General features: G+C 44.7%; 1 protein-coding gene across 1 annotated transcript; it reads left to right on the top strand.

Annotated features, from left to right (window-relative positions):
- The first annotated feature begins 5,307 nt into the window (after nt 1–5,307).
- On the top strand, nt 5,308–15,007 carry STC1 (stanniocalcin 1). Its single transcript, XM_032332185.1, has 4 exons — nt 5,308–5,695; nt 7,678–7,820; nt 8,459–8,670; nt 14,601–15,007. Exons 1-4 carry the CDS (start codon nt 5,578–5,580, stop codon nt 14,869–14,871), a joined length of 744 nt encoding a protein of 247 aa, XP_032188076.1. The 5' UTR covers nt 5,308–5,577; the 3' UTR covers nt 14,872–15,007.
- The last annotated feature ends 12,520 nt before the right edge of the window (nt 15,008–27,527 follow it).

Raw genomic sequence — 27,527 nt, 5'->3', positions numbered from 1 at the left:
AGAAAAATGGGTCAAAGAAGTTACATTTTCTTCAGTGATGAGGAGCAATGCTCAATACCACCTGGAAACAGAATTCTTTTTTTTTTTTTTTTCCTTTTTTAAAGCAAAGAATTCAAAGTAACTCATGTGTGTTACCACCCACCCTGAACAGTTAGGTACAGGCATTATCCTTTCCTTAGCACTGGGGCAGAACACTTTTTAAAAATTTCCCTGCAACCTATTTCCCTGCTAGGCAATGAAAGGATTGTATTCAGAACAGTGTAAACTGCAAAACTTCCAAATATGTACAACCATGCCAGTCTGCAAGCTCACTAACTAAATTACAGGAGCGTGAGCTTTTCTTACTGACCAAAAAAATAAACTTATATCCCTTAAAAAGCATCCCGATGGTCTGAAACAATGGCCAATCTAACAGAACCAAGATTCACAACTTCTTTTTTTTTTTTTTAATAATTTTAAAAGAAGAGTCTCATTGTTGGTTGGTTCGAGCGCCCTCGTGTGTCTCAACAGAGTAATGTCACTTTAGGCTTTCCCAAAGGCTACAGGTAATGACAGCTTCAAGGACACATATACCCTCTCCGTCCTTGTTTCACCTTGTTTCGGGTGCCTCCTGTGAAACTGCAGATTTGCAGGTTGCCCCTAAGACTATGAACCTGTCCTCTCGGATATAAAGTGACATCGTAACTTACACCTGAAAGAACGGGGAGCCAAGGTTCACAGAAGTGGAGGCTAATTTCAACTTGCCTGCTCTAGTTTAAACAAACAGGTTAGATCATCCTGCCTATTTCTTTTTCCTCTCCCCTCCCAGTCTGGGGGGCGCTCTAAGCCTGCACAAACCCCTCCTCCAAGCTGGTGCTCACGTATCTGAAGAACCCAGAGCTACCTCTACAATGATCAAATCTCAGGAGACGCAGCTCCATCGTCCTCACTATGACCATAGGCAAGCCATTCTTCTCTCTGCGTCCTGGGCCCTTTCTCTGGGAAGAGAGGAGAGCGAGTGGCTCTTTTCTCACAGATAAGAAGCGTCTGCAGAAATGCCTGGCAGAGAGTAGATAGGCGCCCAGTAAATGTTAATTGAATGCAAACTTATAAACTCTATTCCAACCCACTTGACGTATTACATTTCCAGAAAACAGATATTCTTCTTCAAATACAACGTTCATGCGTTAAGAACTAGCTTGGGAATTCATGAAGAACAGAAAAAGGTCAAACATTTCTCTGCATTTCCCACAGCACCTAACCTAGTGCCAGGCACTCAGTAACCCTCCATAAACTGGGGGGGTAGAAGCAGTTTGACCTCTTCATGTATTTTCTTTCTCTCTCTCCCTTAGGCAGAGTTTAAAGCAATCAAAGACAAATAAAGAGGCAAAGATTCACTCAGGAATTGGAGACTGTCCACACAGAAAACCTGGTATCTTTCTATAGGATGAAAATAACCCCCCACACACCCCCAAACATACTTCTTCCTCCTTTTCTTTCTCTTTCTTTTTCTTGAGGTTCCGAAGGCATGACTCAACAGATCAACCATTGAGTCATGCCCAGAACCCCCAAAGAAGAGTAACAGTGACACTCCAACCTTGGTCACTATGGCAGACCAGACTTGATGGGCCTTGTACTCTGTTAACAAAAGAAACATTTATCAAGAAACCATTCCCCCCAGGCTCCTCTCAACAAAAAGCCAAGGAGCCATTCACCGCTTAGCTCTAAGCTAGCCAAATCCAACAAAGCTCCAGAGATTTTGGCTTAATCTTCTCACTGAACGCATGCCAGCCTTGCACGGGCATGGCCAGGGCATCATCGCCCAGCCTTAGGTGTTGGCAGATTCTCCCACCCACTTCTTTGCACTTTCCCTGCTCAGGGCAGTGGCCAAGCCTCTCCTCCCCTCCCACTCACTACACCTGGGACACCTCCAACTCACACAGTTAGGCTGGGGAAGGTGCTTCCTCTACTGGAAGTACAGTCAAGTCCTTTGGCGAGGTAAGCCTACTACTTTCACAGAAGCCAGAAAGTGCCTGCCCAACGGACATGCCAGTTAATCTTGTCAACCGTAAAAGTCATAACCAATACATGGGGCGGGAAAAGCTCTGATAGGTATGTCTCCATTATCATTAAACTAGGAGAAAGAGGTTTTTTTGTTTTTGTTGTTTTTTTCCCAAGGTAGTTCTTAGAATACTTGATAATTTCCATTGTCTTTAAAATAGCTCTCATATTTTTCTTCTCTTTCTTTCCTACTGCTACCATCATTGTCCAGGACCTTATCGTCACAAACTGATGTTACTAGTCTTAAAACCTCATTCTTTTCTTTTTTTTTTTAACCTCCTTTCTTTTCTTCCTCTAAACCAGCATAAGTCTGAACAAAAGATCTTCTCCAAACACTAACTTCAATGAGTCCTTTAAGAATTCTTATTCAAGAATGCTTAATGACTCCTTGTTGCTTGCAGGATACAATTCGAATTTGGAAATCTGCTATTCGGAGTCCTCCATATTCTCTTATACCACCCACGGGCGTTGCAAAAGAACCGGACATCACCTCCAGAGTTCCCAAGATTTCCCCATCATTGCTATATCAAAGGCCAAGCTAAGAGCACGGTGACCGTGAACTTTCAGATAGCATTGCCCTGCAGTCTAGGTACAAGCGCCCAGTGTAAACTTTACAACTTTTCTCCTTTCGGAAGAAACGTTATATTGGGCATTTCTCCCTAGAACTCAGTTTTGATGTTCCCAAATGCACCGAGGCTCATGCTAATTATGTTCACACCAAAGCGGCTGGCCGGTGTTGGATTTCTTCAGAGGACAGCTTATCTGTCCCTGTGAAACATTTCGCACACCCGGCAAGGAGCCTTCAGGCACGTGATAGTCAATGAGTGAAATAAGAAGGAACAATAATAAATCAACATCAGAGAAAACGCAAAACACATCCGGGCACTTGTCGGACATTGTGTTCTGGCGGGAGCACCAGATAATGGGGGAAAGAATGTAGATGAGAGAAATCATTACTCTACAGCCTACAAAGCCAGTAGGCCAACGTGGGGGAAAGCCAACAGGGGAAACAAACAGCAGTGCCTGTAACAGGGGGAAATGCCTAAGGAGGTAGAGAATGCTGAGGAAGAGAAAGCAAGATCCTCAGGAAGGAAATACACACATCTGTTCTCTTGTTCTCCTTCTAGAACAGAGCACTGAACTATCACATTGCATTGTCATCCATCTACCTCTCCTGCTTAAAGCAAAAAAGACAACCTCTGAGCTTCACAGATACGAACGAGCTTTTTTAAAAAAATGAAACAGTCATAGCTTTTTCCTAAATTCTTATAAAGAGATAACAGCAGTTCACATCTTTACCAAACGGACCCTTCCTTGAAGCCCCTTTCATGAAGCCTTCCCCACATCTCTACCCAGTGTTGACCAGGCCCTTCTCTTACTGTGTAAGGTCCTGACATTCTGACTCTTCAGGAAACATGATGAGGTTGACCCCCTTTCCAACTGCAAGGTCAACAACAATAATCCTTATTTTTCCTTCTCGTGTATCTCTTCTCTGTTACCTTCCCCCGCACAGTCCCCAGCACCCAACCAGGAAGGGACTTGAGAAATGCCGATACTGTCAGTTAATCTAAATTGAAATGTACTTATTTCTTAATGAATATGTGAAAATTCCCTCCCTCGCCTTTAGATATTTCCTTTATCCTTTATTTCCTCCATCCTTTTTCTAACAAACTTCATGCTTCCCAAACAACCCTTTTGTGCAAGCAGGGCCGGGCTGGACTCACTCAGCACACCCACTCCCCTCACACATACAGAGCTGAGTCTTGGTTTGTGGTTAGTAGAGTTGGCACCCTTTCTTCAACCTTTGAAGATTTTAGGATCTAAACTCAAACCACTGACTCTATTTCTTTGCAAGATCATCTTGATTCTGTCTCTATGACTCTTCAGGGGCCCTTTCTCATTTATGTCCTAAAATTTTGTAAAGGTTTTCTTGCTTAATCCCTTCACTTCACCCCAGCCTTTAATCCAATGCCCACGTTTTTGTTGTTGTTGTTGTTGTTGTTGCTTGTTTGCTTTGTTTTGTTTTTACCACAATAAATCCTCTCCTGGATCGTCATCCTTCACAAGCTGGGGATATGTCTCAGTGTTGCTAGCTTATAAGGAAATATGAGCTTCTACCCTGGGCATGATTTCTGATGCCACTGTAATTTCCCCATTAAGCCTAGAGCTTATCAGTCTTCTCTCCTACACATTCTGGTCTTTTCCTACGCCTTCCCTGTCCTACCTGCCCCCATACCCGCTCCCTGCCCCCAAGAAATGAACTGGTTTACCTAACAGGTTTAGTCTTGCTTTGGCCAGCTTATTGTTTCAATGTGATTATGAAGTCCCCGGGCTTGAAAACACAGTTTGTTAATTTCCAGGCATTCCCCACGTCTCCCTGTTGAGCCGCGGAGGTGTGCATGTGTGTACCTAGGGTTACTCACACTCCCGCTGTTTGCAGTCATGCTGGTGACTTAAAAGATGAACTCGAGGTTAATATGCGTTACTGGAGAATCATAGCTTTAGAGATGTAAGTAATGCTAGACTCCAGTGTGCGGATTTCACAGATTTGAAAACAGAGGCAGAACAAGGAAAAAGGACTTGACCACGGTCATAGAGCTAGTCAAGAGAGCGATTGGGACCACAGCTCAGAGCCGTCCTATCCCAGTCCATCAGGGCCCTTCCACTCACATCTGTCCCTCCTCGGGGACTCGTATATGTGAGTGAGAGCTCTGGACACCCAGATGCATCCAGAGAGCATCACAGACCCTCATGTATGTACCAGTGAGGGGGACAGCACTGTGCGTGTAGCTCACAACAGAGACTACGAGCTGGTAAAATCAGACCAAAACTGCTATCAAGAGGTTAAATTAGAATCCAAAGAGACCACATTACCCATCCTGCTGATGATGCCCACTCCTCCCTTCCCCACCCCCACCAGTAGCTCATTAAAAAGAAAAAAGGGAAAAAAAAAAAAAAGATGATTTCCAAAAGCACCTTGTTGAGATTTTCATGATTTTCCCCTAGTTCAATCAATACACAGTCATCCCTTAATTCCACGAAAATAGCTTTTCACACATCTATGCGCACATTGTCACACACACACATGTACAACATTGGCAGCAGGTACTTTTAATTTGCTGGAAAATATTTCTAAGAAGTCAAACAGCTCCAGCCCAATGAGCGTGCCCTCGGATTGGCTAGCCAGACCAGTTGAAGGACCTGATTGGTCCCTGATCCTAAGGACCGATAAGAACGGCTATAAAATCCCTGGGTGCAGCTCTTGGGCCCCCAGTTTGCAAAAGCCAGAGGTGCAAGGAGCCGCCACTGCAGCAGCAGCAGAAGCAGCAGCAGCAGCAGCAGCAGCAGCAGCAAAGCGTCAGCAGGAACAGCATCAGCAGCAACAAAAAATCCTCATCAAATCCTCACCTAGGCCCTCAGTGTATCCAGATCCACATCTTCACTCAAGCCGGGAGAGGTAAATTGGAATGGGGGGGGGTGGTTAGAGGAAAAAAAAAAAAAAAAAAACCCAGCAACTTAGCGGAAACTTCTCAGAGAATGCTCCAAAACTCAGCAGTGCTTCTGGTGCTGGTGATCAGTGCTTCTGCAACCCATGAGGTGGAGCAGAATGATTCTGTGAGCCCCAGGAAATCCCGGGTGGCAGCTCAGAACTCAGGTAAGCGGCAAACCCAGTACCGGTTTCTCCCCCAAAGAGCTGTCCTCATTTGCCTCTCGCTTTTGCAACTGTGTCTGTGACGGCTGATCTTGATAATAAATGTGCTTCATGCCTGATGGCAATAAACTGCCAGTGTAATCCAATAGCCTTAGGAAGTGGAGCTCCTTTGTTTAATAAATTGCATGCAACTAACGAAGAAGCTGGGCGCTCTGCTGAGGGTATTTCATTGCATAAGCCTAGCCTGATTGCCTGAAATCTGGCACGTACCCTCTTGGGGGAGGGGGGGAAAGGGGGCGGGGAAAGGCTTGAATGTTGGCATGCTTCAAAGCGCTCTCTATACTTTCCAGAAGCCGAAGCTGATCTTAAGGTGAGACATGATTTGTCTGATGCCCCCCACCCCTTCCTTCACCCTTAAGACCCCATAAATGGACTTCCTTGCCCCTTCAGAGAGCACACAGAAAGCTCCCTCTGCAGACAGATTTATGGAACCGAAGCCCTCAAGTCTGACAAATCCCGGGCAGATGCAGAGAAAACCCTACACTCCCACCCCTGACACTGCTCCTTCTCTTCCTCCCGGCTTTCTTGTGCTTCGTTCAGCTGCCCGTGCAGCCCAGGGCCAGAGGGAGAGTATTTGGGAAACATAGCAGCAGTTTCTTCAAGGGGAAGGTCTCACTCTGGTTCTGACGCCCAGAGCAGTTAATTGTGTATTATCTTGGCTCTAGAGGACAAGAATCCTTAGGAAGCCGGCACTAACACCTCTGCCTTTTGACTTCCCTTGTCCAGCTTCCTCCTCCAACATTGCCGGCCCCTCTCCCCCAACTGTCAGCAAAGATGGGCTCGCAGGTGTCCAAATGCTGCAGACAACGCTCCCCTCCGAAGAGCACAGGTCCCTGCCTAGAGGAGGGCTTTGCTTCACTTCCTTTTGTACTTAGTTGCTATAGAAATGCAGTGATTCACAATTCGAGCTTGCCTAAAACAATAGCAACCCTAATGCATATTAAAACTGCTTAAAGCAAAGTTATAATTTGAACCCGTGGAAATATATAATTAGGGAAATGACTTGTAACATCCCAGAGGCTGCGGGTGGTGGGAGGGGGAGGGGAAGCCTAACCGAACCATGCTTTTGATCTCAGAGGAGAATCCTATGGTATGAAGGCTGCAGATCATTTCTTGCCGAGCTGCTTGCCAGAACACCCCCCTTCTGTAGGAGAGAAATTACTTTTATGGGAGATCTTATCCAGAATGTAGAAAGCCTCATGCAAGTTCTTTGCGGTTTTTCTTCCAGTCTTGCACAAGGGGTGCCTTGGCCTTGTTATTCCACACCTGTGTTTCTCTTTTAAAAAAGAAATGGCTTTTAATATGAGAGAGATTATGCATACCTCTAAGCACTGTCCTGGGTGGGGGTTGGGATCAAACATGAATGGACCAGATCCCTTTCTGCCAATAGGAAGGTAAGTTCAAAGCCCTCGATGGGAAGGGTCTCCAGATGAACTCCTGGCAAATTCTTCTCTGCCACTTAGGCTAAAATTCCATTCTCATTACCCTGGAGTGCATTTTTCCGGAGCCAAATGGACTCCCTGGCCCTTCCACTTGGTAAACCTGACCGCCAGCCATCGCCTCCTGCCTTCCAGTGCTTTCGGGCTCTGAGGGGATGCCCTTTGATGCTGCAGAGCTCTTCAAGCACCTGCATTTCGCAGACTCTGACCTTACTTCTCCAGCTAGCCGCACTGTATGTAATGGTGAGGCCAAGAGGGAGCACTCACGCCCTGCCTCTCCTTCCACGTGGTCTTGGTCTTCTAAGCCAAAGGATCTGCCCGCCCCACTCTTTCCACTCCCACCCCCTTTGAATGGGGCCCTCCCCTGGCCCCATCGCAGATGTCTAAGAGGCGTTCTTCTGACCCCTCGTCCTTGAATCTTGCCACCTCGACCCCTCTGAGTCACCGTCACGTTTGACCCAGATTGGGTGGATTTGTCTCTTTCAGCTGAAGTGGTTCGCTGCCTCAACAGTGCTCTGCAGGTCGGCTGTGGGGCCTTTGCCTGCCTGGAAAACTCCACCTGTGACACAGATGGGATGTATGACATCTGCAAATCCTTCTTGTACAGCGCGGCTAAATTTGACACTCAGGTAATAAGACCTTGACCCATGCCTCCCGCGGGCTGCTTGTCTTTAACACCGTGTTCGACTTGCTCAGCTTCTCAGCCTCCTCAGCCTAAATTCTCAACTCCAGCGTGCGCACACACACGCACGCGCGTTTTTGGCCAGAAAGTCGGTTCTGTACACGACACTCCCCACCCACTCTAACGCATGAATGTACCGCGCCGAGAGAGGCTGTCTTATAAGGGACAGGTGACGAGTAGAAAAATCTTTGCCTCTTCAAGAGGAAATAAAAACGTTCTTCGAACAAAGAAGTTCTCCGCACTGTAGGACTTGGCATACCAGCTTGTGGGTTATCAAAGTCTCAATCCCAAGAAGACAAAGCCATTTTATGGCTGTTGTTAAGCTGCAGGGTGGTGGATTAGGGCTCATCTCTTTTTCTCCCCTGTCTCATTATTTCTGTGGAGCCCAATTCAGCCAGTAGGCAAAGAGAATGGGGACATTTTTTTTTTTTATCCTGGTCGCAGCATGCAGTTTTCTCACTGCGAGGACATACCGATGGCCACAAGATGCGGCCAAGGCAAACCCCCTTAAGTTCCACATTGGTATGCCCTGTCTTCTCTGGCCAGCTCGAGCTAAAGCTTCTCCCTCTATCCCTTGCCTGGCAGGGAAAAGCATTTGTCAAAGAGAGCTTAAAGTGCATCGCCAATGGGGTCACCTCCAAGGTCTTCCTTGCCATTCGGAGGTGCTCCACTTTCCAGAGGATGATTGCTGAGGTGCAAGAGGAATGCTACAGCAAGCTGAACGTGTGCAGTGTCGCCAAGCGGAACCCCGAAGCCATCACCGAGGTCGTCCAGCTCCCCAACCACTTCTCCAATAGGTACAGAATGAGTCCGTTTTTTTGCAATGGGGCAGGGGGAACCCGGGGGAGGGGGAGGTGGGGCGTTGGCAGAACCAGACATAGAAGGGGGTTAATTGCCACAGTCAGGATCTTATTTTAGCTTGCAGCCTTCCCAGCTTTTGCAGGAAAAAATATGTTTGCGATTGGTTGTGACAGCTTAAGCAGCCTGGATTTTTTTTTTTTTTCCTCACTATTATAGGAAAAGTCTTTCCATGCAGCTAATAGAAAGCTTCATCTGCAGCCTCCCTGGGTACATTTTCCTTGTCAGTTTCTCACCATAAGCAGGAAAGGATTTGGGAAGTTCATGGAAACAAGCTTGTGAGACCTCAAATTTGACTGAAATTATGGCTATGCACCATACAATTGACCATTATTAAGACCCTGATCGAATGTCATAATGCAGACTTTTAAATCTGCCTGAGTTCTGAGTCCGTCCCAAGCCCAAACTGGTATTTCAGCAGGTGGCCCCAGGGTAAGCCATGTCACTTCACTGGGATTCAGATTTCCTTTGTGAAAAGTGAAATGGCTGGACGAGATGACTCCCATGTTCCCTCCCAGGTCTGTATTATTCCTTTCTCTTGTCCAAGATTTCCTGCAATGGTGTTCGGATGACTACTCGGTCACATTCTCATCTCGGTATTGTCCCATGACCCAAAGCCACTGAACTAGTCACATCTGAGCACCGGCCTCTCTGTGCCGCTGGCTCTCTGTCTTTACCAGCTGGGAGAAGGCTGACACCCTCGTTCCATGGCCTACAAGGTTTCCCAGCAAGAGCCAGGCGTTCCCATCTGTGATGAAGTTGAGAGAGGTGTTCATAGGGCTGGCGTGGAGGCAGGACAAGGACAGTGAGGGCAGGACAAGTTCAGTCTACTATGATGCCTTGCAGCCTAAAACTTGACTCCCAGGCCTGATGCGTTAGGATCCTTTGACACTCCAGGCAAATCTGCACAGACTGACAAAGATGAGTCCTACTGCATGTTACCTGGACCACCTGAGGCCTAATTCAGACTTCCCTGATTGCTTTCCTAGCTGGGTGCTGCCACCCTTCTTCTGACAGTGGCAACAGCCTCCCAGGGCTGACCAGTGATTGAGTCAGGCACGTATATGCAACTGGAGGACGGGAAAAGTAGCTCTTCCTCAGGGAAAAGCTAAGGCCCCTGACATTAAAACTTTGTAAAATTTCTGACTCACACTTACCTACACATTAAGTGCTCTTCAGAACCTCATGTCAATTTATAAGTTTGTTGGTTCGGTACTTGGAAGTGACAATGGGTCCTACCTGATTTTTTCAGAACAAGAAAATCAAATCCAGCATTTATCTCAAATGGCCTATCTCTTGATATTGACCTTGGTCTTAAAATTCTCCTAAGAAGAATCTAGTTAAATCTGAAGACTGGGGGAAAAAAAAAACCTAAACCAACAAACAAAAAAATCCAACCCTGGCTAAGTGTTGGAGACTCCCTTCACCATGGGGGTGGAGGGGAGAATTTTTAGTAGACAGGGGCTAGGATCGAGTAGGTATTTGTGTGACAACTGGGGGGCAGGGGAATGTTGGCAACGCCACTGTGATGAGTTTAGAACTTTAAGGATCCCGTGACAATTTGTGACTTATAATACAGCATATAATCAATCTGAAGGCATTATGAACCTCTCTGTTTCAACTGAGGTCATATCTTCCATTATGAAGGGAGAGGTCTTACAGAAAGGACGATATAGATCTGCCCTATGTGATCCTAAGTATCTAAGAAGAGGTCAGTAATAGGAGTTTTGAATCCAGGCCACTATCCCTTTTAAGGAGGGTCTCCTTTTTATCCCCTTGAGAAAATGGTCACAAGGAGTCTTGTTATCTTCCTTTTCCATCACAGGGAAATCACACTTATTAGGAAAGTGGGGGAAAGTGGCCATCGCTTGAAGACCAGAATCCTCCATGCAGCTCTTTACTCAAGTATTTCATTCCCACTGGCTAATATTATTCCTGCTCAGAACTGTAGAGATTTCCGGTTCCCTGCTGGGCTTGGTTTGCTCTATTTAGGCTCCTCACTCTTCTGAAACATCCTGCTTTCCCAGCCTCTGCCCCACCACAGATACACACTAAGTTGTGCCAGTTGGCACAGAACTGTGAAGGGAAGTAGTTACAGGTTCATTCCACCTTCCTGTGACTTATCTAGCATGAGATTTGGGCCTGGGAGAATCCAAATGCCTGTGACTGGACCAGGAGCCAGAACAGGGATGTTTTCCGTGAGAGAAGCGCACTCGGAAGAGAAGGGCGAGCTGGAGGTACCCCCCTGCTGAATTTGCAAACCGCTCTCTCAACCATGAGGGAGAGCAGGCAAAAATGGATCAGGCAAGCAGAGCAGTGTGAGGCCTGGGAAGAAATCAGACCAATCCAGATCCAGAGTGGGAAAACTGACGAAGCTTCCAGCTCTCTAGGGCATGGATAGGGAACAGGAAACAGAAGAATAATATTGATCAAGGGAAACAAAGGACTATTTATAAACCCTCACACAGAACGTTCCTAAGCAGTATGTGTGTATTTGGGTAGGCATGGCTGAAGCAGTAGCTATGGAGAATATCTGATCGTATTCTTTACCAGGAAAAAAAAAGTCTGTGAGGGAATTTTCATAGTGGGAAAAAGAAACATGCTTTAAAAGGTCCTTTCGGGCTGGGTGGTCAGAACACTTAGCCCACCGAGTCCCCGCCGCACATCCCGCCATCCCCTGTAAAGGTGAGGGAAAGAACCTCCTTAACTAGTCCTAAGTCTTCCTCCAGAAGATGGTCCTAAAGCAACCCGCCCCATCTTTGTTAAATTAAGAGAGAACATAGATATCAAATCCCTAGAAACAGAGAATATCATAGCTGGAGACGATCACAGAGGTTATCTAGACTAAATGCCTCATTGTGCTGATTTAAAGAACAGAGGCCCAGAGAGGAAAGTGACCCGCTAAAGGTCACGCAGCTATTGAACGACAGAGATGGGCCTAGAAAACAGATGGCCTTGAGCCAAGCCATTTGAGTCCTACTTCAAAAATGGCAACGAGTAGAACCTATAGGAAATATGCACAATCCAAGCAGACTACAAATAGAAAAAAAACAAAAAACAAAAAATAATACCAAGGAGAACCGAGTAAATGTGCCCCTTGGTGATCGATTACATCTGTGTACGTTCTCTTCTCAAAGAGAAGGCACATCTTTCCAACAGCTACAGTGACATTAACAGTTGGTACAAGATGGTACTCAATTAAATATGTGACAACTGCCAAGTCAACTTCTGCTGGAGACACAGTCTCTTAAATAATCTCACTTGGTGATTTCTAGATAGGAAAGATCTGTCTCATTTTTAATCTACATGATCCAAGAGGTCGGCGCCCTTCCTGTGTATTCCAACCCTTAATGGAGAGGTGGAGGATTAAACTGTCGCTCGCTCTGGCCAATGAGGCGGACATCAAGGCAGCGGCAAGTCAGCTGACAGGCTGACAGGTTTCCCAGACTTGGAGGGGCTGCTAATGGAGCTATGGTCATCTTCTATTCCAACAAGCACTCTTAGCCTGCCCTTGCTGGGGTCACAAAGCTCCACGAGAGAAGCTAAGGGTAGATTTGGGGAGAGTCACTAGGGTGCTCAGGCCGGCAAGGCCATCATCCGGAAACCCCAAGAATAGGTGTTCTCTCTGGGCTAGCAGAGAAGGCAGTAGGGAAGATAGAAGCCTTCAGACCGGGAGAGCAGGCACTTTGACAAAGTGGGGCCCAAGGGACACATGTGGCCTTAAAGAGGCAAGGCTTAGTTTCGTGACTGGTATTAGACGTCTTCGTCCAGGCAAGAACTTTCAATGTTGAGCGAAGGAGAGACCATCTTCTGCAGTTCATCTCGGGGAGCAGGGAGGGTGTAATCTGTTGTGGACGGTTCTTTCTAGAAGTGGAAGGGTTAACTTCTAAGTTCTAAAGTCCTGGTTGGGGGTCAGGAGGGTGAGAGATCAGAAACCTTATTCTGTAAGATCTAATCACCCTGCGAAATAGACACAGAGATCAAGGGGACCCATGTCCTCGCAGAGCCCAAGAGGAAAGAGGTGCCTGGGGATCTATGTGGGTGTGAGGATATCTGAAGCTGTTGGTACAAAGTAGTTTATTCTCAGTTTTTCCAAAACCATTTTTCTCCCCATTTGCCCATCCAAGTGAGATCTGCTTTGACTCATGTGCTTTATAATTCCAAAGGGTTGGAAAATGTGTTTCTGTGCCAGAGAATCCCAATTTTAACAACAGCTGGATATAATCCTCCCTCGTGGGAGGGGTAGGGCCAGGACTGTGTCCGAGACCCAGACAACAGCTCTTCGCTTGCGGCCCCCACCTTCCTTCTGCTCGCTCACGGGAGGGTGACCGCTCTGCCTCATTACCCGTGTTCCACTCTGTTTACCGTACATCCTTGAAAGGACCTCTCTGGGGGGTTAAGTTATTCTGGAAGGATGTTTGATCCTGGGCTCTGTGAGGTGAGTTAAAAATAAACAGCCTTCTTTTCATGGAAGAGCTTGTGGCCCCAGCGACCCGCAGGCTCCTCTGGGGAGAGAGTCTCTCCACATAAATACGTAGGTCACTGTCATCGGGAGAGTCTCTTATTAGTGAACACGGAGCTAATGGGTTTTTACAGTGCCACCTCAAAATGGAGCAAACACATCCCAACTCAAATTGAAAAATTACCTGAACTGTCTCCCCGATGAGCAGGACAAGTAATGCGTAAGCTGTCGGGACAGTCTGTGCCCGAGCCATAATGCTTAGCCACAGCATTCTGAGTGCCTAAAGCACTTGCCCCTTGGATGAAGGTGATTGATACCAAACACAAGGCTTTTGGGTAAAAGTTGAGCACACCTACCTCTAATTTCTCTTCCTGGAATCCTGACTTAGTGAAGCGGATTATTATTTCTCAAACTCCCCATTTCCTTCGTGGCCACAAAATAAATCATCAAATGGACAGTGAACAGGCAACAGAGCCCTAGGATGTCGGCACATGTGGGTTACAAGGAATAAGGACACAAATCCCGCCTTCAGTAAGTTGACAGTCAAGCAGGGAATGCTAACCAATTGTCCGTAAAATGCTCAAAAGAGGAAGAGGCCAGCAAAAGCTAGAGCAGTGGGGGAAGGCTTTGGAATTATTGAAGCAGAAACCTCCCAGTGCTTCCATTTCAGGGTCCTCATTGCCTGGCATCTGGCCTTCTGACTACAGTGTCCCTTGGAAGAAAGACTGAGAATGGGTCAATGGCCATTATCAAGACTAACGGAGTGTACGGCAGGGAAGTTAAATCGAATAGAAAAATGCACTAGACACTGAAGGCAGAGGCCTCCTTTAAAAATAGAAGTTTGATCCAAAACCGTCGTGTGCCCCTACACCTGCACACACACCACCGAGCAAAAAGCAGATTGCAAAGATCCATCAAAATACCTGCAAATGCACGCGAGTGACTGCTCATCTAATAGTCTCGCCAGGGCTGGGCTCACCTCCTGCTGTATTTAACTAAAGTCCTGTTTCTACCACTAGCCCTTCGTATGACCTTGGACAAGTCACTGCAGCTCTCCCACCTTCCTCTCTTCTCGATAAAATGAGATGATGCAATGTAGCCACTGAATGATCTCTGCAATCCCCTCCAGCTCTGTGACTGGGCTGTTTCTAGAACTGTTAGACATCCCTGGCAGCCAGTCCTTCTCCTAGTGTGACCCACGTGTCCTGGGCATTAAACGCATATGCACTGAAACTAAGAAGTCCCTGCACAGAAGTTAGAGGCGAGGGCCATCTTCAGCTGATGACCGGTCCAGATTTGCATGGTTGGGCCGTTTGGGATGGGTGTTGGCTGCGGCCCGGATGAAAGGCCCGGCCTGCCTCGCCCTCCCTGATTAACTGTGGCATGTGCTCTCCTTCCCCAATGCAGATACTATAACAGGCTTGTCCGAAGCCTCCTGGAATGTGACGAAGACACAGTCAGCACCATCAGAGACAGCCTGATGGAGAAAATTGGGCCCAACATGGCCAGCCTCTTTCACATCCTGCAGACAGATCACTGTGCCCAAACACACCCGCGAGCTGACTTCAACAGGAGGCGCACCAGCGAGCCGCAGAAGCTGAAAGTCCTCCTCCGGAACCTCCGAGGTGAGGCGGCCTCTCCCTCCCATATCAAACGCACCTCCCATGAGAGTGCATAAGCAGGGAGAGGCATTCACAGCCTCGCCAGACTAGCTTCATTTGAAAGGTGTTCACACACCGACTTTGAGTGTACTGTGCCTGGTTTGATTTTTTTTTTTTTTAAAGTAGTTCCTATTTTCTATTCCCCTTCCAGAAAATTGCATGAAACGAGGCTTCTGTAATCAATATCCCAACATTCTGCGATGGCAGCATTCCCACAGACAGAACATGTGTGCTCTTTCTGCCTCTCGGCAGGAGAAAGTACCCTCTTTGATCACGTTCCTTCCCCAGGCCCCCCTCAAACTCCTCTCAAACACAAAGCATTCACGTAAGGCCCAGTCATTGTCATTGGAAGCTGTGGAGCCCTTTTAGGATGGTTGCCCCAGTAGAGTTAGCTGATGAGAAGCGACTTAATTTAAATGCATGTCTGAAATGCCCATAAAGGTGTTCAACGGAATTCGTGTGATGAATCTGTGCTGGCCACGGACGAATATGAATGTCGCGTTTGAATTCTTGATCTCTCATGAGCTAGTGTCTTACGGTCTTGACCCTGCCGTGTGTCATTTCCTTTCCAACACATTTACCAAATGGCTCAAGCCTGGCTCTTCAACTGGGGTATGAGCCTGCATCTTCTTGCATCTAATGAAAAACAAAAAGCTAACATCTTTATGTACTGTAACTGCTCAGAGCTTTAAAAGTATCTTTAACAATTGTCTTAAAAACCAGAGAATCTTAAGGTCTAACTGTGGAATATAAATAGCTGAAAACTAATGTACTGTACATAAATTCCAGAGGACTCTGCTTAAACAAAGCAGTATATAATAACTTTATTGCATATAGATTTAGTTTTGTAACTTAGCTTTATTTTTCTTTTCCTGGGAATGGAATAACTATCTCACTTCCAGATATCCACATAAATGCTCCTTGTGGCCTTTTTTATAACTAAGGGGGTAGAAGTAGTTTTATTCAACATCAAAACTTAAGATGGGCCTGTATGAGATAGGAAAAACCAACAGGTTTGTCTGAAGGACCCCAGGTAAAATGTTAATCTCCCAGCCCACCTCAACCCAGAGGCTACTCTTGACTTTGATCTCTCCTGAAACGGCTCTGTCACGTCCAGCCGGGAGTTACAGGAACCCAAAAGAGCATCCCTTTGGGCTCGGACCACTTACAGTTCGATAAGGCCTTACTCTACCTTGGGAAGTGGCAGTTCCTGACTCGCCCGCCATCTTTCATCGGTGAAACAATGATGGTGTGGGAGACTTTCCCTTAAATCAGTAGGAACGAGTCAGTCAGCCTTTGGGTCTTCAGTTCCTGGGACTTGGGGCTGAGGTGGTATAAAGAACCCTGGGCTGTCCAGCCTTAATAGACTCCTCTTACATTTTCGTCCTGTAGCACACTGTCTGCCAAAGTAGTCCTGGCAGCTGGGCCATCTCTGTAGGATCGCAAAATAAAATAAAATAAAATAAAAAACAAAAAAACAAAAAAAAAAACAACAAAACAACAAAAAAAAAACAAAAACAAAAACAAAAAAAAAACAAAAAAAATGGGGGAAAAAAACAGAAAAAAGAAAAAAAAGAAAAAAAAAAAGAAAGAAAGAGGGAAACAGAGCTGGTGGTTTGATTATTTCTGCCGTGATGTTTACAAGATGGCAACCACCAAAGCCAAATGATTAACCTATCTATGAACAACAGTAGTTTCTCAGGGTCACTGTCCTTGAACCCAACAGTCCCTTAAGAGTGTCACTGCCCACCAAAGGTCAATGTCGAGGGAGGAGGAGGGGGGAGGGGTAGGACTGTAAGGGCCACTCCAAACTCGCTTAGGTAGAAACTATTGGTGCTTGACTCTCACTAGGTTAAACTCAAGATTTGACCAAACCGAGTGATAGGGATCCTGGTGGGAGGAGGGAGGGCACATCTCCAGAAAAAATGAAAAGCAATACAACTTTACCATAAAGCCTTTAAAAGCAGTAATGTGCTGCTCAAGGACCAACAGCAATCACAGCAGACCCAGCGGCAGCACACACGCTGCTGCCTTTGTCCCCACACAGCCTCTAAGCGTGCTGACATCAGATTGTTACGAGCATTTTTATACTCAGAACTGTCCCATCCCCAGGTCCCCAAACATATGGACACTGCCTTAGCCTCTTGGAAATCAGGTAGATCATACGCTAAGTTGATCCTCCCCCCCTCCCCTTCCTAGCCCCCCACCCCCAGGCAAGGCTGACTTCTCGAACCAGAAAAGCTATTCAAGTTTGTGTGTCGTGTCCATTTCGCAAACCCACGAAGCCAGGACCCCAATGCGACAAGTAGTTCACGAGTATTCCTAGCAAAATTCTCTCTTACTTCAATCCAGTAGAATCTCTTTTTTTGCTATGACCTCTTCAAACCGTGGTACCCCCCTTTTTTCCCCACAATGATACTTCTAAATGTATCTATAATACATATCTCTACACATATGGAAAGAAGCAGTTCTCACGATGTTGCTAGTTTTTTGCTTCTCTTTTCCCCATCCCATCTCACTCCCTCCAACTCCCCCTAAACTTCCAAAGCTTCGTCTTGTGTTTGCTGCACAGAGTGATTCGGGGGCTGACCTAGACCAGTTTGCATGATTCTTCTATTGTGATTTGGTTGCACTTTAGACATTTTTGTGCCATTATATTTGCATTATGTATTTATAATTTAAATGATATTTAGGTTTTTGGCTGAGTACTGGAATAAACAGTGAGCATATCTGGTATATGTCATTATTTATTGTTAAATTACATTTTTAAGCTCCATGTGCATATAAAGGTTATGAAACATATCATGGTAATGACAGATGCAAGTTATTTTATTTGCTTATTTTTATAATTAAAGATGCCATAGCATAATATGAAGCCTTTGGTGAATTCCTTCTAAGATAAAAAAATAATAATAATAAAAATAAAGTGTTACATTTTATTGGTTTTTTTTTTTTTTCTCCCCAATGTCTTTCATTGTTATTCTTTGAAAACTTCTTGAACGAGACTTTCTGAACATGAAGTTAGCAGCGGATCAATTTCTTGAATGTCATAGATTAAATGCCGATATGCAAACAAATGTAGTTTAAGTCAACACTTTCCAGATCTCCTTTCAAGACCATTTTGTGGCTCCCGTTAGCCTCACAATAAAATCACAACCCAAACTCCTCACAAAGTTCAAAGAAGCTGTACAGTCGGGACACCATTTGGCTGTCCTGCCTCAGGACTCCCCTTTCCTTCCAAGCAGTGAACTCCATGCTCTAGAAGCAGGAGTTCTGCTAAGGCCTGCACCTTCTCTCCCTCGCAGGCCTTTACCTCCACTGTTCTCACTTTCTAGCAGACCTTGCCCCCCACCCTGGGCTCAGACCAGAAGCACCCATGTTCAGTCACCGATGTGCTCCCAGCACTGCAAAAGCGCCCAGACGCAGGGTATCCTTGATACTTTAAATTAATGCAAGATTTAGAAGGAGTTCAGGAGAGGGGAAAAAAGGCAATCAGTGTGACAAGGGAGGCAGAGAGCTCTGTGGTGATGAGGACCTGGCTCCGGCGTCGGACTTCTGGCATTTGAGATCTGGCCCAGCCACTTATTAACCACGTGATGTCAGATGACTTCATCTCTCGAGGCAGCCGTTTCTTCCTCTGTTCAAGAGGATAGTGATAACTATCCATAGGGCTATTCCCAAGAAGATAAAATAAGTGCTTACGTGTCCAGCATACTGGATTGCTCGCTAAGTGGCCCCTATTGTCACCCAGGAGACAGGATGAGGGGATGAGATCAAAAGGAAGAAACTTCCCTTCTCGAAAAAATGAGAGGATTCACAGCAGAGTGACGTTTATCGGAGTCTCGAAGGATGGTGACCAGGGCAATCACAGAGACGCGGGGAAGGGCTTCGGGGCGTAGTTTTCTCAAGGAGAGTTCTTATATAGTTTTGGGTTCTATTTTAATTAGTGGATTTTCTCTACATTGTAAATTCACATGGGGACCTTTTTCTCAATATCATTATTTCTGCCTCCAGACTGCATTTTCCCAAGTTCAGAGGGGCCCAGGACAGCTAACGAATATTTAGAAGTTGTCACTCTGAGGCCGAAACTGTATTGCATTTGCTTTTCTCTGACCAGGCCCAGGATAAAGAAAACATTGAATTCATTCTGGGCCTTCATCCTCAGTCTTCTGGCAACGTCCATGTATACAGAGACACTGATTACTACCCACTGGTGTTTAAGAACTGAGACCTGAGGGGCGCCTAGGAGGTTCAGTGGGTTAAAGCCTCTGCCTTCGGCTCAGGTCATGGTTTCAGGGTCCTGGGATCGAGCCCCGCATCGGGCTCTCTGCTCAGTGAAGAGCCTGCTTCCCCCTCTCTCTCTGCCTGCCTCTCTGCCTACTTGTGATCTCTGTCAAATAAATAAATAAAATCTTAAAAAAAAAAAAAAGAACTGAGACCTGAGATTCCCTGAGTGCAAACCCAAGTTCCCCGACTACCTCTATGCCCTAGTGTCTGACAGCTTCACACCTGGGTTTTTTCAGCTATGAAAATCTCCCTATGAAACAGAGATAAGTAGTAGGCCTTACCTCCTAGAGTCATCCATGAGCACTAAATGAGTTATATATAAAGTACTTAAAGTGTCCAGCACGTAGCAAGCTCCCCCACAAACACTATTTATTGCTCACACAACAAATGGACTATAACTGTTTACATGCATACTCTCACCATCATTTAGACTCTACGCCCACCCCTGACCATGAGTCTTGAGGTACCACTTGGGTTTCTTACTCTTTTTCTTTTGTAGATCACTAAACATTACCGCTTAATCAAGATCTTAACCCAAAATGGCAGATTATAATACACGAACATCTGTATCCCATCACCAAGCCTAAGAAACAGAATAGTATAGATAGGATATTCCCTTATGTGGGCCCCCCTGAACCCATTCACACATGTAAAGCCCATGCGGTGCCCAGCTGCCTCTGTCAGCAGAGCAGACAACTCTTGTTCTCGGGATTGTGAGTTCGAGTCCCATGATGGATGTGGAGATTACTTTAAAAAATAAAATCTTTAAAAGGAAAAAAAAAATTAAAAAGAAAGAAAGAAAAGAGTCCATGACTAAAATGCTTTGAAAAGCCATGGCTTAAAGCAACAGAGTTTCTCCAATCATTGAAGTACACTTAAAATTTTTCTTGAATTCCAAAAAAAAAAAAAAAAAATTTCTCTTGAATTCCAATCAGCCTTTCAAAAATGGAGTTGAAAAGATCATGGAACTGTCTGGAAATCTGTGGAATAAGAGAAAGAACAGAGCCAGTTGTCCTCCCAGGGCACTTGCATGAGCACCGAGAGAGCCATGAGTGTCGGTCTTGAAACAGTGTTTCTCCGACTTACAGTGCATACAAGTCACCTGGGAATCTCATTAAGATGATTCAGTCCCGCTAAGTGATGCCCTAGAGCCTGCATTTCTCACATGCTCCCAGGTGACACTGATGTTCCCAGAAGGATGCCTTGAGCGGCAAGTTTCCCAGCTGTCCCAGTATACTGGAGTCATTCCTCACACAGCTGCTAAAGGGAAGTTACCGAAGTGCAAGCAGGATCATTTCCCATCCTTGCTTTCGCAGCTCCCCATTGCCTAGAGGACAACTGAGCATCTTGACTTCAAAGGGAAGCCCCTCAAAATCTGGGCCCCTCTTTTCAACATGCACCCTAGAGTCTCCTAGTGCTAACTTCTCATTCTTCCCCCAGAGACACCGTTACCTTTTCTGCCTCATCACCTTCACATATTACTTCACATGTATCATTCCCTCTAACAAATATTCTTCTCCCCAAATTCCTTTACATCGGCCAAAGCCCGTGTCACCTGGGAAGTCTTCCCCAGCATGGCCAAGCTTGTAGCCAACTGCACTGCAGAGTGCTTGCAAAAGTTATCCTTGTGTTCTGGTGCTTAACACAAAGCAGGCATGAGCTAAGCACCTGTGAGCAGAAGAAGGAAGGAAGGAAGGGAGGGAGGGAGGGAGGGAAAGAGAGGGAGGAAGGAAGGGAAAGATCCCATTACCCACCAACTAATCTATGACTTTTCCTCCAGTAGAATGCTGAGCCTTAGCAGCAATAGTAGGAAATGCTAGGGTATGCAGGGCACGTTGCCATGGTGAGTAGAGAAATTAACTCCAGGTGCCATTTGGGTATCTTTAAGTCTGCCAGCTTATAACAACACTGTGTAACCCTTCTTTCTTTCCAGCACTAACCCTGATAAAAGTTTACACTTACTGTTACTTTCTCCCAGTAACCTGGGCACCAAAAGATGCGTCAACAAACGTGTTTAGGTATTTGCTAACTTTGTGCAAGGCATCATACTAAAGAACTAGAACACAGGAGGAATATGACCATTGGCAAGGCAAACTACACCATGTTTTCTTATATCTTCCGTTATTTTGTCATACAGCTATTCTCATCATATTCTCATCATACCCCTCAGTTCACTAATTCTTCTGCCCTGTACTCAAACTCTGCGAGGAACTGAATTCCCCATGTCCCTGTGATATCTTACCCCAAGAAGAACTTGAGTGTCAGAGTGAGACATTGGCTAAAGCCACCCCACCACTCTACCATGAAGTCTGAAGAGCAGTGAGCATCACTCACTCCACTTTTCAAATAATTTGACGTCGTACCTAGAGGCAGCATGCAGCGGACTAAGCTGAGAACTCACTAATTCAGACCCTGCTTACCAATGAAATGCATCTCTGCTCCCCACTCTGTAATAAGGGGTTTGTGGCTTCCATTTGAGGACAGAATGCTATTCTCAACTCTACCGCAGATAAGTCACACTGCAAGTATACTCTGCTTTAGTTAAACCAGATACAGTATATGTCCCACAGAGACCATCAGGGTTTCCAACATTTGGTCAAAGTCTTGGAACCAATTCCAATGACAATATGTTCATTAGTCTTGGGATTTCCTAGAAACACAATCACTCCAGGCCATGGCTCACTCCCTCCACACAGGCCTGAGTTCGTCTCTTCACCATCCCCTATCCATTAGGAGACTTCTAGGACTATTTGAAAAGCCTGCACCTTGCTAATCCCTTCATGCCTTATACCTGGTCATCCAAAGTCACCACTCAAGGTCTAACCTCCCCAATGTTTAGCCCCTCCTGTCCACGTATTTTCTTTTTTTTTCCAATTGCTTAAGAATATATGATACAGATGAATTTCAGTTTTTAAAAATGATCAAATCAACTTTTAAAAAATACATACAACTTCCCATTGAATATCTGCATTTTTTTAATGCTTTATTGCCCTTCTCCCTGAATCAACCTCCTACTACTGTCCTCCTTCCAAAATCTGCCCGTTCCAGGGTAACTATCTTCACCTTTTCTTTAAATATCACCTTCATTTTCTCATCTGAAACCTGGTTCCTCAAAAACCGTTGTCCCTTGTCATCTTCCCAAATAGTTATTCTTCCAAATCTCAAGACGGATGAGTAGGACCCAAAGGCCACTTTGTCCCAATGTGGTTCCAGACTGATTTTGCCACTGTTCCATAAAACCGCTGACAGACTACTGAATGTTTGTGTCTCCCTGAAAATTCATAGCTGAAATCCTAACCCCTAAGGTGATGGTATTAGGAAGCAGAGCCTTTGAGAGATAACTAGGGTAGAACCCTCATGAATGGGATCAGTATTCTGATAAGAAGAGACCTGAAAGAGTTTGCTCAGCCCTTCCACCATGTAAGCACACAGAGGGAAGACTGTCATCCACGCACAGCAAGTGACCTCTTACCAGACATCACATCTGCCATCGCCTCGATCTTGGACCTCCAGCCTCTAGAACTATGAGAAATAAATTTCTGGTGTTCGTAAGTCACCCAGTCCATGGGATTCTGTTATAGCAGTCCCAAAGGACTGAGGTAGGCCATCTGGCTAACCCACTTTCCTCCTCTCTTTGTCACTGTTACCCGGGCCACGTATACCCTGGAATGATAATGAGAGGAACGGCCTCTGATTTATGGATGATATTGGTAACAGGCTCCTGATTGTCATTTTCACTCTCAAGGCACATCATCAGTCTGGACTAATTCAATAATCTTGAGAATGCTTCATCCAGTGCTCAAATTCTTAGTGCTTCCTCAGCTCTACCTCATATCCAAACTCTGGAATCAGGAGGTTCATCCCAGTATCACTGTGGTTTACTCGGATTGGTCTTATCACACCAAAAATAATTAATTATTGAATATTACCCTTTCCTGACAATGGTATAATTCAGAAATCTTAAATCCAGATTCTCTCCCTTCTGACTGCAACATCATTCCCTTCATTCATTTGCACCGTATCAATTCTTTAACCTTGCTCTGACCTCAGGCTTTTGCCCTTTCTACATTCTCCGGCTCCCTTAACCCTCGTCCTATCCCCATCCTCTCCCTGCTCAGCCTTCTACACATGGTTAATCACTTTAACCACACTATAGCATTGCCCTCCAATAGCTTGCCCCACCGATCTCTGTCACACTCAACTGGAAGAATCCCAACCCTCAGCTAGAGAAGATCATAAAGCCATGCACAGATTTGATGTCACTTTAAACTGATCAGCTTCCAGCTTATCGGGGCCCTCAGGGCTGTCTGGGAATCTTCTTATCCATCCTTGTTCAGCTCCCTTTTCCACTCTCCATAGCAATGATTAAAACCTTCTCCAGTACCCCCCAGCCACCTCTCTACTAATGCCTAGCAGAAAATCTTGCCTTCCACTGAACAGACAAAACAGAAACCACCACAGAAGAAGTCCCTCGATTTCCTGCCACCATAGCCATCCACATCTATCCTTTCATATATTCCTTGACACGAAAGGTACAGAATCTCTCTTCCTGTCTCAGAATAATGAATCCACCTGAGGTCTAGATCCCAACCCCGTTTCCCTCTTATGCAAGATCCCCCTTCAGGTACCGTTGTCCCTTTATGCGTCCTTCCACTCAGTGCCGTCTTTTCTTTCAGCTGCCTCTCTCTCTCTCTCCTCCTCCTCACTCTCTCTGTGTCTCTCATAACCACACCATTCATTTCCATTTCCTTACCTATTCGCTCTTTAATTCTTTAGAATCTGGCATCATACCTCCCTTGAAATGACTCTAAACTAGGTCAAAATATCTCCTGTTGCTAAATCCAAAACCCTTATCTTACGTGATACATCTGCTCCTTCTGGAACTGATAAACATTCTGTCCTCCATAAAAGGCCGTCCATGACAACACTTCTCAGCCTCTACTTCCTCTTCCCATTTCTGAGATGATGGAGTTGTTCAGACTTCTGTGCAGGCCCTTCTTCTCTTTTCATCCTACATATGCTCCTTTGGTACTACATCTACTCATATATTTCAGTTCCTGTTTATATGTTAATAACTCCAAAACAGTATTTCCCTTGAAAATGATCCGCGTATCCAACACCTATCCAACCGGATATTTCCTCTCTGACATACAATAGGCACTCAAAACATAACATATCCAAAACTGAATTCTCCAAACTTCCCTCATTGTGAGAGGCTTGCTCCTTACCTCTTTTCCCAAACTCACTGAATGACATCTCCATCCACCTGAATACTGTCTTGGACTCTTGTCCTTCCTGTCTTAGCAAATAGATTTCCCTCTAATTGTCTTTCTAATCTGTCCACTTATCCACATTCACATTGCTACTATCTTGACTTAGGCTTCATCCTCAAAAGCCTCCTAAATTCTCTCTTAGCTTTCAGGAATGCCCTGCCTTTGCTCCCAAATGTATTTCCTCCTTTGGGGACAGCAGACTCTTTGCAGGGAATCAATCTGGGTCTGTCACTCCACTGCTTAGAAACCATCCATGACAACTCTAAAACATCAGAAAAAGATGCACACTGCTCCCACTGACTGTAACATAAAATGGTACTTAATTGGGCCACTTCTTGCTTTTCAGACTATCTCTTGTCAATCAGTTCAAACTCACAGTACTTTTCTCGTTGTGAGTTCCAGCCATGTACGTAGTACGCGCAGTTTCATGAGTTCACCTTGATCTTTGTTAATACCATTGTATTAACAATACAGTGTTAATGTTAATTAGTACTATTCCATCTTACACACACACACAACACACACACACACACACACACACACACACACACACACATTTCCATACCAAGCTAACGGCTATTTACCCTCTGGAATTCAGTGAAATCATCCTTTACTCCAAGAAAACTTATGTATGACTACCAAGACAGAGTTAGCTACCCTTTCTGTTCCTTCCAAAGCTTCTTATGCTTACTTCCTTATTGAGAATTTAAATTGCCTATGGACTTGTTTTTCCTCCCTCCTTAGCTATATGTTATTTGAGAACCAGGTCCATATTTTTTTTTCAAAATTGTATGCCTACTGTCTAGCTCAGTATCTGGCATATAACAGGTACTCTTGTTGAATTTACTGGAATGAGACTGTGGCATAATTAAATTAATTTAAAAATGATTATTCTCTTTCCAGAAGATTTTGTTCTTGGACAACAGCAAGACACATATGAGACACACAAATTGCTTTTAGCATCTATAATCATAAACACTCTGATAGGAAAAGTGGCAAAAAAAATAATGAAAGCAAATTCCAAAAGAACAAAGACAGTTAGCCTTTAAAGATGAAAAAGTTCAAGATCTGTAACTTAGCACCTATATACCTGGAAAAGATTTTTTTAATAATAAGTTCCAATGCTGATTAGTGTTTGAAGAAAACAAGGCTCTCAAATACTACTGACAGGAATGCAAAATACATTACCTTTTGGGATATATTTTTTCAATAACTGTACAGTGTCTTTAAAAAGTTTATACCTTTAAACTAGAAACTCCACAGATAGAAATGTAGTAAAAGAAAATGTATCATGAGAAAATATACATATGTAACACTTTACTATAGAGATAATAACCACAAAAACTTATCTGTCACCAAATAAAAATAATCTCTATATGCAATAATAGACTGAGTAAGAGAACTGTAATGAAATAATATTTAGTCATTGAAAAGGATAAAAAGCATATTTACAGACATAGAAAAAGGTTCAAAATATATAAATGATAAAAAGCTTAGCAAAATGTAATCCATTTGTAATCTCATGTATCCAAAATGTAATCTCATTTTTGTATGAGTATATGTATGTGTATATATATATATGTATACATATATATGTATATATATACAGCTAGAAGGTTAAATAATAAAATGTTGACAGTAATTGCTTTTGTTTAGAGTTGCTTGCCATTTTGGCTTTGTCTCTTACAGTTTGGGGGTTTTATTTACTTATTTATTTATTTTGTTTCTATAATGTGTTATGTTCATAATAAAACAAAAATAAAATTTTAAAGAATCAAAATCAAAAAGCAGTCCTCCAATAAATCAGTCACTTACTGCTGTAAAACTAATTTATTTTGACCTTAAGGCATCCAAAATATTAACAACATGGTCTCACCATATATATTTATATAAATGTCCTCTTCAAAGTAGCAAATGCCCTTGTCGTATTTAACTGACAGCTGTTCGTATATACATCCAATGATTTTGTATTTAAGAGATACATGTCTGTTCCAAGAAAACTGCTGAATCACACAACTCAAGGTCAAGGCAAGTCATATATCCTGCAACATCACTACCCAGCTCCTACTAAGTGCCAGGCTCTGTATTCATCATGGTCCAGGACTAATATTCCCCTTCACTCCTATAAAATAATAACTCAAAATTTGTTCGTGTTTTTTTTTAAGTTTATTAAAGACTTTATGTATGTGAGAGAGAGAGAATGCAGGGGAGGGGGGCTGAGGGAGAAGATGAGCAGGGTCCCCGCTGAGCAGGGAGCCCAATTCAGGGCTCTGTCCCAGGACCCTGGGATCATGACCTTAGCCAACGGCAGATGCTTGGCCAACTGAGTCACCCAGATGCCCCATTTCCAGTGTTTTTAATGAGTAAAAAACACTTCCTACCAGCTTACAAATCTGTGGTTCCTTTCCATACAGTGATGAAGCCATCGGGATGACAAATAGTTTGAGCTGTTTTCCCAAGTGGAAAAATAAATTCATACCCAATCTTTGCCCCCTCTTCACTCTCTTGGCTGTGTGACCAAAGGCAACCATTTGCAACATAGCTTGCTGTAGGGGAGAGCTTCTACCTGTGCTCAGGAACCAGAGCAAAATCAACTGTCTCGCTTTTGATCAAATCCATACCTCAGTCCTCATTATTCTATTGAATAACAAAATATCTTACTATTCTAATGAACTAAGATCACTTGTCCCGTTAGTTTCTAGACCAAGAAGTAAGGTTTTACAGGACGCACAGTCACTCAGTGAGAGACTGTCAGAGAAACAAATATGGAGGTCTTCAACCCCCAAAGTAGAACATATGCTTTGACAAGCGATGTTAGAGCTCCATGAAGAAAGACATTGGGAGGCTGGGGATCTCATAAAATCTGGACTAGAAGTTCACCACACCCAAAAAGACCACTCCTACTCCAACCACCCCCACTCCATGCACCTTTTAGGAATATTTCATCTCCAACAACAAGAAATAAGAAGCCTGAGGCTCAGTGCAAAGAAATGGAATTAAAGACAGTGCCTTGCTCCAAAGCTTTTGCCCGCTGCAGGAAAGCCCGCATTCCCAGCTCCCCCTCACCTCACCTCGCCGGCGAGAGCCCAGCATTGCCAGCACATGCCCTTGGC

This window comes from Mustela erminea, chromosome 2 (assembly GCF_009829155.1).
Source record: "Mustela erminea isolate mMusErm1 chromosome 2, mMusErm1.Pri, whole genome shotgun sequence".
NCBI lineage: Eukaryota > Metazoa > Chordata > Mammalia > Carnivora > Mustelidae > Mustela > Mustela erminea.
Note: the sequence above shows the minus strand (reverse complement) of the source record. Positions and strands in the feature narration are given on the sequence as shown.

Coding starts and splice junctions, on each gene's coding strand:
- STC1 (XM_032332185.1), top strand. CDS start 5,578: ATGCTCCAAAACTCAGCAGTGCTTCTGGTGCTGGTGATCAGTGCTTCT. Junction 5,696..7,677: donor GGTGGCAGCTCAGAACTCAG/GTAAGCGGCAAA, acceptor TGTCTCTTTCAG/CTGAAGTGGTTCGCTGCCTC. Junction 7,821..8,458: donor CGGCTAAATTTGACACTCAG/GTAATAAGACCT, acceptor CTTGCCTGGCAG/GGAAAAGCATTTGTCAAAGA.